This window comes from Netta rufina, assembly GCF_964035555.1.
Source record: "Netta rufina genome assembly, chromosome: 4".
In the NCBI taxonomy this organism is placed as follows: Eukaryota; Metazoa; Chordata; class Aves; order Anseriformes; family Anatidae; genus Netta; species Netta rufina.
The window spans coordinates 35,437,449-35,448,942 of NC_140127.1; the positions used below are offsets into that span (position 1 = coordinate 35,437,449).

An 11,494-nucleotide genomic window follows, 5' to 3' on the forward strand; every position below is an offset into this window, starting at 1 on the left:
GATACTGATGATAATGGATTTTTTTGATAATGTGATCCTGTTTTGCTTTTTTCTTTATAGAAAACCAGATCGGGAGAGAACCGAGGATCTGAACCATGGTGGTAGAGATTGTAACTATTTTGGCCTATCCCCGGAGGAACGCAGGGAGAAACAGGCAATAGAAGAATCTCGTTCACTTTACGAGATCCAGCAGAGGGATGAACAAGCTTTTCCTGCCCTTTCCAATGTACGCTTTTTTGTTGTTGTAATTAAGAGCATTCTTAGCACCTGTCCATGAACTGTTAACCAGAAGTTGTAGAGTTGCTGCCTTTGCAGTACGGTACAATTCAAAGGTTGTTTACCTTTTTGGTCTACCAAATATGGTAGAAATAAGAGCTTCTGAAGCCATGGGATTCTTCCTTTGTGATCTTCCTGTCTTTGGAAGGCTTTGCACTCCCCTACAGTTATTTATCTGTTGTCTTTTTTCTCATCTGGTAGGATCATGCCTGAATGTGAGGACAAAACTGCCTCAGAAGTCCAGTTTATTACTGAGAAAAAGCTCAGTAAAATGGCACTGTGGTGCTTGAAGTATCACAGACATCTAGGCGGCTTTTCCGAGTTCACATAAAAACTTGTTTTATTTAGGACTGACTTTCCTTTTTAGCCTGAGAACTCACAGATGTGATAACTTGCCTGGTTTAATAATAATGCAAATATTTTGTGTCAGACTTCCTTGCTCTTTCTGCACTAGAGCCCAGCTGGCTTCAGTGGATTCCTCTCTCTCTGAAGGAAGATTGTATCCTGTAGATTTTTTGATAGTTTGTTCTACTGAAGTCATTTTTTTAGATGGATTGAAGTCTCTGTACATCCAGGCAGTAAACAGATCCTGTGGGTAAAAAGATGCAATTTTAAAGTGCAAATTAAATTCTTCAACTGAAGCAGTTTTTGTTTGTCATGTAAAACTAATGACACGAATGCTTTCAAAAGAGATGCTGCAAAATTTAGAAATGAATGAGAGGGTGGATGAATCTGAATACTGATGAAGGCTGCTTTTCCCCCCTCCTTGTTCTGCACTTAAATAAGTATATCTGTCATGAAGGAAGGCCTAACAGTGTCACGTCAGATGATGGTGTCTAATATATGTATTTGCATTTCTGCTTTTGTCAACTTCTTTAGAATCAGTCGGTCTGTCAGGCTGCTGCACAGACTGTGGATAATACAAATCCAAAAAAGTTCTCAAATAATGAGAGAAGAAACAGCAAGTGGACAGCAGAGGTGGAAGAGCAAAAGGATAAAGGTAAAAATAAATGTTCTTAGATCAAAGTTCGTTTACCTTTTTTCTTTTTATTACCAATCTATTCTCTCCTCATTGCCTAAATAATTTTAGGTAACAGCACCCAGCTAATGTAAGGTCAAGGTAGTAAAGGTGTGGTTGGGGAAGAAATTGCATGTTTTCCTGTTCTGTGAATGTGGCTGAAAGAAGTAGGTAGGTTCCTTGCTGGAACTTTTGCAGTAAATGGGAAGAGGAATGAAGGGGAAAAAAAAAAAGGATTATCAGAGCCACCCTAAATTAGATCTTGTTGAAATTCTAGCAAGTGTAGCAGAAAGTACTAGTGGGAGGAGTATTAACGGTGCTTACTGCAATAAGTCAAGAGAAAAGCAGGCCAAAGCATTCAATGAAGTCTGGTGAAGAACTAGCATGCAATGGTACAGAAAGCAGGGAGAGGATTGCATACAGAAAAGGTGACAATACCACCCTGTTCATGTTAGAAGGGTTCCTCTCTTGAGTCTCTTGTAACGCTCCCTAGCTTCTCTTCGTTGACTCTAAGCTTTTCCTCTTTTGTCAGGAAGTGGAAAGTGGCAGTAATAGATGAAAGCTGTATCTGTCAGGAGGTACTTAATTAATCTTTGCCAAATACCTGCCCTTTCTCCTTCCCCCCTTTCCCCCCCCCATAAATGTTGCCTGTCAGCTTTGTTATAACTAAACACCAAAATTAGCCTTAGCTGTTCTGTTTTTTCCCTTCTTCACTAAATAAAAAGTCGAACTCTATCCGCCTCCTAGAAGCTGTTATTTTCTTGCATTTATTTTTGTTGTTCCTTTATATCTGGTAAAAGCAGAGGCATTGATGTGTGCTGATGGAACTTGTGCCTTTCAGTTCCTCTTACACCATTTTGAATAGCCTTGCAAAGACTGATATTACCCATTTTTCTTTACTGAAAGACCTGAACCTCGTTTAATTTGATAGCCAGTTTCACCTGTGATGCCAAAAAGATTCCTCATATAGAGGAAGCTCTTTATTGTGGTGTCATGATGAATTTTGCTGATGTTCATGGCATGTTGTCTTTTCTGTTTTTCGTGATGTTTTGGATTGTACTGCCTCTGAAACTAAGTTAATATATCTACAAGAATAAACTGTTATTTCCTTCTCAGTACTTTGATATATCTATCAGTACTTGGGGAATTGCCAGGAATTCTCATAGTCAATATTGGGTTTGTTTGCATTGTTGTCTAGGTGTTACAGTGGTGGTACACACACTAAGCTTTTAAAAAACGCATACCTATTTGGCAGCTGCTTTTAAACTGATGTGCGTGAATTTGGTTGACAAGCAGTGTTAGCCAGATTTGAAAAAAGGTAGAACATAACAAACAAAACAAAAAAAATTGTACTGATCGTATTATATGAAGACGATGCCAAGACCGTTCTTCAGTAACTTCTCCCCGCCCCCCCCCCCCCTCCCCCAAGTATTTGCTGGTGCTCAAGAAATTGAAGTTTCTGCATCAGTCCAAAATCTTTCTAGATCTTTTGAACCAGTGAAACTTCCTAAACTCATCTGTCTTCTATTGTTTTAACATTTGAATATGGAAATGCAGATCTCAAACCATTTTCACTTTAATCAAAGTACAAATTCATTTTTTTCACAGCAGGGACTTAGAATGAATGATATGTGTTTAAACTGAAAAGACAGCTACATTTGGTGATGCCTGAGGGAAGTTAGAAAGAAAAATTGTTAACAAACATCAATACAGAATTTCTGTAGAGCTTTGAAGACCCAGGTTTAAAGTCTGTTCTGTTACTTCCCTATCTACTAGTTACTTTAGGATGTTTTGATCTTTCATAAAAACTGAATTCTGAAGTAATATGCACGCTGAGGTAGGTTTTATTTTGAGGTTTAACTTTGGAAAGACAAACTTTAACTGGCTTAAGTTGTGATAGCCATAAATGGTGTAATGGTTCATTTACTAGGTTATGTCTTGGTGTTACAGAGTCAAATTCCAGGCAGATCCACTTAAGTCAGAAGCTTGAGCCAAATTCATCCGAGGTAATCTTAAAGAAAAGACCAAATTTTTTTTTTTCTTTTAATGTTATTGCTTCTCTCTTACACGATTAGCAGAGCAATAGCTGCCTTTATAGCTGTGATTGCTGCTGCTTTACAGCTTTAATTGAAATACTTAAAAGATTTGAGGCTTGTATTGCCATCAGCTTTCCTCAGCCCCTGTAACAGATACTTAAAGTCTTTCTTAACAATCGGAGTTCCCAGATCTGGGCTATCGAGAGCACTTACAAATATGCATTTGTAATTGCTTAGTACAGTCTGTACTTCCAGCACAATGGGACCACAAAAGATGTGATGTTTACTAATAGTTACTGTGCTAACAGACCACAATCTCTGAAGTTCAGTGAAGATTTGTGGCCCATTGTTGGCTTCTATTCTTTGCTGTCCTTTCAATGAGCAAAATGTTATACTAATTATAATAACGATTGGGTTCTTAGCCCACTTTGTATGTAGAATGCTTTAATATCTTTGAATGCCTATTGGGAAAAAAAAATCTCATTAGATTAACTGTGTTTGTCTGTTTCTAACTTTGCTTTAGAAGAATAGTCAAGATGAGAGGTGTCCAAAAGCTTCATCACCTTTGGAACAAGTAAAAACAGATTCTCCAGTTCTTGCTGAACAAGTAAGAAATGTTTGTTTAATTTCAAAGTTTTCCAGTCAGGAGATTTCAGACAAAGGGGAGCTTCATCACAGCCATGTATGTATTGTGATACTGGCTTTTAACTATGCAGTCATTTCTATAGTGATAACGCTAGAAGTCCATACCTTGAGTTAAGAGGAAATCTTTTATATCCAGTGTAAAGAGTGTGGAAAATGCTACCCTTGATAGAAAAGTAAAAACATGTCCTTTCTTTTATGAGAAAGGTGTTGATTCATATCTCTTTATCCAAAGTTAATTGTGTTTTTCACTTTCAATTCTTTTATGTATGCAACTTGATATGTTTCTAGTTGATGTTTTGCTATTGTGCTGGTGGCAGTCTGGACAGTACTGAGTCTTCAAGCTTTTTTTTTTTGGAATAAGTTGGACATGTTAGGGCTCACCAACAATGCTTATTTAGAATAAATTCACATAATCCTTTTGTTTCTCTAGAAACTGACAGAATGCTTACCGAGTGTAACTCCAACACCCTCACCAGTCTTTTCTGAGGTGCATTTGCCTCCAACAGTGCCTTCTGTACCAGCCATTGTGCCAGCTTGGCCAAGTGAGCCAACAACTTATGGACCTGCAGGTCAGAAGAAATATTAATGTGAATTAGAAACTACTAACTAGCTTTAATTGTCTTGCTACATTGAAAATGCCTTCACGGGAAGTTTTGTGTCTTGTAACTTTCCATCCCAAAGGCAGTCATCTATGGGAATGTATTTATTCATTGCTCGAAGTTAATGAGAGTTCTGGTAGATGTTTGATTACACATGTGTAGCTCACTTGACTCCTTATCTGAAGGTAGAAGAGAGATGTGTACTCAGCTCTCCATGTTTCCCATGAGTGGGATTGCTCTGAGTTTTGATGGGGCTTATTCTAGAGATCTGCTTAATATAGAACACAGTCGGCATGTGTAAGGTCGATAGGTGTTCTGTGCCCCACATAATAAGCCTCTGATTTGCTAAGGACTCGGCTTGGGTCTGGTAGGTCAGGCTCCCTTTGGAACTCAGCTGACTTGTAGCAAAACCAGTGTAGTATTTTTTTTCTGTGCTGTGAATGTTACCTGATAAATGTAATTAGATGAGATTCAATTCATTATTGCTCATTAGATCAGGTGCTGTATTTTATCCCACTTTTGTGTTTCTGTATAAGAACTAGTCTTGGAATCAGCATAGAATGGTACTTTAGTAACCATAATGATCCTTTCATACGTGACAACATCTGTGATGGAAGATGCATAGCCCAGGTAATCTCAGCTCAGATTGAGGGTTGATGTAAATGACTAGTCTGAATGAGAATTGTAAAGGTTCATGTATACATTTCAGTTCACACCTTTTTCACCTTTTTTCTCCTTTCCTTTTTTTAGTAAATACGATAAGAGTTTATCTATTTCTGGAAATCTTAATGGTTTCACTTCTTTCTGAAAACTGTTCCTTGCATTTAGCCAAATCTTCTGTTGTTTCAAATTTCCCAGCTCTAAAGAATTTCCTCTTACGCCTCTCCGAACACCTTTGTTACGTTTTTAATTCTTGTCTTTTGAAGCTTGTCTTTTCCACTTCCACTTTCTTTTGTAATCTTACATAGATTATATAAGATTATGGATTTTATAATTTTACATGTGAAATAAAACTTGTTTGTGTGTTTTCTGCTAGGTATTCCAGCCCAAATACCTGCTTCTTCACTGATGCCAGCCCCAACAACAGGACCTGACTCTATTGTATCACAGGCTCAGGTAACATCTGCTCCAGTTGCTGGAGTTCCTGTGTCGATGCAAGCAGTTAACCAGCCTTTAATGCCTTTGCCTCAGACTCTGAATCCCTATCAGGATCCACTATACCCTGGATTCCCTTTTAGTGAAAAGGGAGAAAGAGCCATTGCACCCTCTTACTCCCTGTGCAATAATGGGGAGGACTTACCTAAAGGTGAGAAGCCAGAATATCTGTATTTCATACTGTTTTTCCCAGCAGGCTTTCTTTGCCTTGCAAAAGACAACTTCTTTTGACACCGGCTAGCAATAGGACCAAAGATTTATTTGTTGCCACTTCATGGTTAAAGGGGTGGGAGGGAATGCTGTATGCAGTTGTTTTGCTTCACTTTATGGTGTTAATATTGCAGTTATTTTAAGTGGCTACACTTAGAAATCTGGTATGATTGTTTTATGGTTCTTAGCTTGACCCACTGTATCTCCAGGTTTTGTGAACTGATAGGATTTTATTTGGGGAACTGCTTCCATTTACACTAACAAAAGTAACAGATTGTCTGTTGCAATCAAAACCTTGGAAGTTGTTCAGCATTTCCTTACTGGTCTGCGGAAAGGCAGGTTTTGGCATACTATAAATACAGAATATGCTCATAAAGAACATGCCATGTTTGACTGCATTGGTAGTGTATGTTTACTGAACTGTACCTCTAAAAATCAGAATTTCAGTTCCGTAAGCATTTAAAACGGAAATTTAAACTGCAGGTGTGTTCCATTTATTTTACTAAGGTGGGTGGGGAACAGGAACAAACAAAAAACCAACAACAAATCAAACAAGGACATGCAAAACAACACCATACGTGTGTTTCTCTACTGAAGTAGAACTTTATGCAAGGATTAATTTCTAGATCAGATGAAGTGTATTACAAGTATTCATATTTCTATTTTTTTTCTAGATAAGAACATTCTTAGATTTTTCTTCAATCTTGGTGTGAAGGTAACTCTTCAAACTTACATATATCTCTGCTTGGTAGCTCATACAATTTGCTTTTACTTGGTAGTACAGTACTGAAGAATGGCTGCTGCAACTATACACTTCTAGTTTATCTTTAAATTTGAAGTACTTTTTATTTGGTCTTCTGTTGACTGGGATCCCATCGCTGGTCCACACTGAAGTTCAAGTCAACAGAAATAAATTTCTCAACAACGGTAGTCAGAACTATCTGCTTCCAGTAGTGGTTATATGCAGTCCACAGAGACTGTGCTTTACAAATTCACAGGTAAACCAATATTGGATTAAAGATACATTCTTCTGGAAGCAGCATATAGTAAAAGCAAAATGGCCTGCTGACTTGGACCCCGTTTGGGTACTGGCAAAGCCGTTGTAGTAAAAATACCTTGAATTGCTTTCCCTGGGGAGACTCCCTCAAGTAGCTGCTTGTCTGTCCAGTCTGCTCAGGTTGAAGACTGCAAAATTCAGCACAAGTTAAAAAGCAAATTTAGATTTGATAACTGTGTACCTAATGCAAGTCTTTTTGGTTTGTTTATTGCAAAGTCTGTAAGTCAGTAGGAAGTGCCACTGCATTATATTTAAAGAGTGTTTGTGTCATAAACGTGTGTGTATTTGGGACTGTCCTTATAGCACTTCATATTATTTAGGGTAAAGCCCCTCATTTTGAGGCTTCAGCACCATCTAATGGTGAAAGTACCGTGCTCTGGTAGTGCGGCTGACCGAATAGTGCGGTAGACCTGGCAACTGTCTTCTGGGTTCTCCCGTGCACTGCTTTGGTCCCAGATCCTGTCACCCTGTTGTCCGTCATCCAGCTGCTTGTTCAGAGTGGACTGACTGGTTCCCATTGGGAGTGGGTCTGGGTAGGCTCCTCCACAGACTCTCTGTACAGATGATGCAGAATGCTGAGTTTGGGAGTCTACACCCTTTCCTACTCCATTGTTTTCTTATCCTTCTGCCTCCAGCAGCCTTGCATGGTGCTCTGTATGGCCTGAAATAAGTGTATTTGACACACTGTACTATAAAAACATCCTACAGTGTTGCTTGTGAGTTGTCAATACCTGAAGTCGACCACCTCAGGTAGAAAACCCCTTCCCTCTCTCCTACTTCCATGTCAGCTAACAAGCACGTAGTGGCCTGTGATCACACTGCTCAGAGTTAGAGTTGATAAATGCAGGCTTTGTGTTCATGTGTTTAAATTGACTATACAGGAATTGTGTTACCAAGTTTTTTCACTGGTCATAACTGGTGCCTACTTCAGCTGCATTTGGAAGGAAAAAAAAAAAGAGAACAATTTTGAAAGCCCAGAAATTCTCCAGAAGTGAGGGCAGTCACTGGAATTAAAATTACCTTCCCGTAATTGTTTCAGAACAGTAAGCGTGTGCTGTTATGTCTGTCTAGATGTTCAAATGACCAAATACTTTTTCTTTCCTGTCTTGCAGGCATACAGCTGTCCCATGTGGGTTCCCCATTCTTACTTGTACCCCCTGCACCAGGCCTATTTGGCTGCTTGCAGAATGTACCCGAACGTGTCCCTCCCCGTGTACCCGCACAACCCCTGGTTCCAGGAGGCTCCACCGACGCAGAATGAGAACGAAACTGCACGAGCAAGCAGGCACTTTCCTATTCAGACTGAGGCCAGGTCCAATGGTCAAATCTCACAGGTTGACAGCAGATCTCCATCACTGCCGCTGATGATCCCGACAGCTCAGGTGTCCGAAAGCCAAGGACAGGTCTGTGTAGAATCGGAGAACCCAGTGCAAGCACTTCCCTACGATGAGTCCCTGAGAGGGAAAAATCTGTTCCCACAACCAGCCTTTGGACACAATCACTTCCTGGGAGCTGTTCCAATAGCGCCTCCTTTCTTTCCTCACTTCTGGTATGGGTACCCCGTTCAGGGCTTTATCGAGAATTCGGTGGCGAGGCCTAACGTTGTCGTGGCCCCTGAGGACAAAGAGGCAGCAAGTAGCACGTCTGCAAATCTCTACATGGCTAAAGAATGCAGCCCTCCCATTCCTGCAGTGAAGTGTGCAGAACAGCTTCAGAAGAGTAACAACAGTGGCTCAAACACTGCCCCGTTTCCTGTGGCTGGTGTGAGCAGTGAATGCAGCGCCCCAAAAGAGACTACCACGAGGGCACCTCAGCTGGAGCAAACCTGCACTGCTGCTTCTGCCAAGCAGGCAACGGCTGGGCTGCAAAACCGTTCTCCCCAAGCACAGGGGATCGAGAGGCAGCCAGGGGTGTCCAACGCCACACCACCGGTGGCAGAAGCACCCAAATACGAACACAAAAGTGCTACACCCAGCCGTAAGGAGAAGACTGATAAAGGCAGAGAGTCCAAGGGTGCTGGTAACCTACAGACAGAAAGCAGGGCACAGAGAACGAAGGAAGAGAGCTCCGAAGATGAGAGCGAAGTTTCTGATATGCTGAGAAGTGGCAGATCCAAGCAATTTTATAACCAGACTTACGGAGGAGGCAGAAGGCCTAGACTTGAGTGGGGTTATTCTAGCAGGGGAGGCTACCAGTTCCAGAGAAACGAGGAAGCCTGGAAAGGACCGCCCAGCAGAAGCAGAGAGGAAGGCTGCCAGTATCAGCGAAACTTCAGAGGAAGGCCATATAGGAATGACAGGAGAAGGGCAACGCTGGGAGATAATCAGAGGGGGCATCAAGCATAGAATGAATGGATAGTTTGAAATTTTTCAAATGCAAAAAGTAATTTGAAGTAGCAGTTAAAATTCTTAATCTTTCTTTATAGTAAAGTCCAAGGATATGTTTAACTTTTGGGGAGTAAAGACTAGGAGGGTGTGAGCTCCTACCATTTTGTTTGGGGGGGATTGCAGAGTTTGGTTGGCTTAGCGGTTTATCCTCGATGTCAAATTAGGAAAAACAACATAGGTTTAGTGTTTGAATTTTTTCCACAAAGGTTTGAGTTCATGATGTAAGATGGATACGTACGTTTACTAGGGTGTCAAATTATAGCATTTGATGTGAGCTAGATTCTAAAACTGATGGTAACATTGCACCAAATATGAATATATTTTATCATACAATGCCTTAGTTCTGAACTGAGCTAAAGGAATTCTCAGCCTACTGCACTGTTGTCTTTGATATGCTTCCAACCCAAAGGCCTTTCATCTCAAAAATCTGTCAGACTTGAATGTTTCTCTTCAGTGTGTTACATGTATGGCAGCCAGCTAACCCCGTGTCTTAGGTCTGTTGTATATAGTTCTTTTAATATTCATAGGGTATATTTTTGAATTTTAAAAAGCATTTATTTGTTGAAATCAAAATCAAGACAAGCAGTCAAGAATAGCTGTGTATGATTTGGTAAGAATGGCTGTTTCCACCAAGAATTCTTAATGCTGGTGTGACTAGAATGGTGCCTATGCCAACTAAATAATTACAAAGACAATAAAAATGTAGATGCTATGCATTTCAAAGATAATTCTGCATCTGTTATAATAGCAGAAGTTTTTTTAATGCCACTTTAACACTAATGCACTGACAAATCCTAGATATTTTGTGAGAAGAGATGCATAAAGTACATGTTACATTTTTAAGTTTGTATGGTTGAGCTACTGTTCAGTATTCTTTTTGTTATTGCACTGTTAATGCAAATTTTTGTTTTGCATGTACAACTCATTGCTGGAACTACTTTTTGAAAGCGAGATGGATAGTCTGTGTTCTGCTCTTCCCTAGACTTCAGAAGAAAGTGGCTTCTGCCTTATATTTTTACACTGTATCAGAGTTCTGATGCTGTTTCTTCTGACCCTCATAATGATCTCTGCTGCAGTGTTCCTGTTGCTCTTGCAGTTTGGACTTTCAAGTTATCCAAACTCGGAGTGCGGTGTGCAGTGTTCACTCAGCCCTGCTCTGTAAAATTAACCGTTGTGTATATTTTTATATCTCTGTATATACTAGTGTAAGAGGTGATGGTACCCTTTCATTCATGTCTGAGATTGTACACCCTTGGTCAGGAAATGTGAGTGGTAGTTACGTGACAATTTCTTTTCAGATGCATGCGATGTATAAAACTCCTAATTAAAATAAATGTTTGTGTTTTACATTCTTTCTAAATTATATTTATGTACTTGAAGCTGTTGCAGTGACATTAACTGTATATTTTTGTTCTGCTTATGTAGCTATTTGACTGCTGTTTACAATCTCAAGGCAGGCTCCAAAATGCAGGTCAATAAGATTTCTTCCTGTCCAAAGTGGTAGTGGTAGAGGATTTTTTTTTTGTAACTTAATGGAAAAAGTATTTATTTCAAGAGGCAAACCTCAGTTTTTCAAGCTGAAAAAAATAAGCGATGCTGAGGGCTCTAAGAGTTAAGCTGAGTGAGTTACTACTCAAAGCCTTAGGAACAAGCTAGGTGGTGTTTTAGGTGCACGAACTAAAATCCTACTCTGTTCAGCTTCTTAAAACACCCCTAAATCTAAGGGACACTGTGCCAACAAACCAGCCGCCCTACCCTCTCATATGGGAAGATATACAAGAATTACTACTTTGTCATAAGCTTTGTGTAGCTGTATTGTAGAACAGTGCAGGAGGAAGGTTGTGTTGATGAGTGGTCAGTACTTTAAGACAGGTTTACTGCCTAAATACCTAGTTCCCATAGTATACTGCAGAGTGGGTAAATCAAAGCAATGAGAAACATTACCTGCCTCAACCCTGCATAAGTGAAACTTGAAAGGATTTTAGTATTTAACTGATTATTCTGTAACTAGGTCTGAGAAGATGCACAGGGGCAGAGGACTTGGAAGTGTAGATATCTTTACACTGTAACAGGTACGTTGTTGTACTCAGTCTTTTGTTTCTTTCTGTAAT

General features: G+C 39.9%; 1 protein-coding gene across 4 annotated transcripts in view; it reads left to right on the plus strand.

Annotated features, from left to right (window-relative positions):
• Window positions 1-11,444, plus strand: part of OTUD4 (OTU deubiquitinase 4) — a 29,787-nt gene extending 18,343 nt beyond the window's left edge. For 2 of the 4 annotated variants that reach the window (XM_084286442.1, XM_084286443.1), the window contains 8 exons: window positions 61-226; window positions 1,156-1,276; window positions 3,245-3,300; window positions 3,854-3,937; window positions 4,406-4,544; window positions 5,611-5,880; window positions 6,614-6,654; window positions 8,109-11,444. In XM_084286442.1, coding sequence (XP_084142568.1) covers window positions 61-226; window positions 1,156-1,276; window positions 3,245-3,300; window positions 3,854-3,937; window positions 4,406-4,544; window positions 5,611-5,880; window positions 6,614-6,654; window positions 8,109-9,341 — 2,110 coding nt within the window. In that variant the 3' untranslated portion in view covers window positions 9,342-11,444. The remainder of the gene's footprint in view (window positions 1-60; window positions 227-1,155; window positions 1,277-3,244; window positions 3,301-3,853; window positions 3,938-4,405; window positions 4,545-5,610; window positions 5,881-6,613; window positions 6,655-8,108) is intronic. The other 2 variants (XM_084286445.1, XM_084286444.1) reach the window with 2 other exon arrangements.
• The last annotated feature ends 50 nt before the right edge of the window (window positions 11,445-11,494 follow it).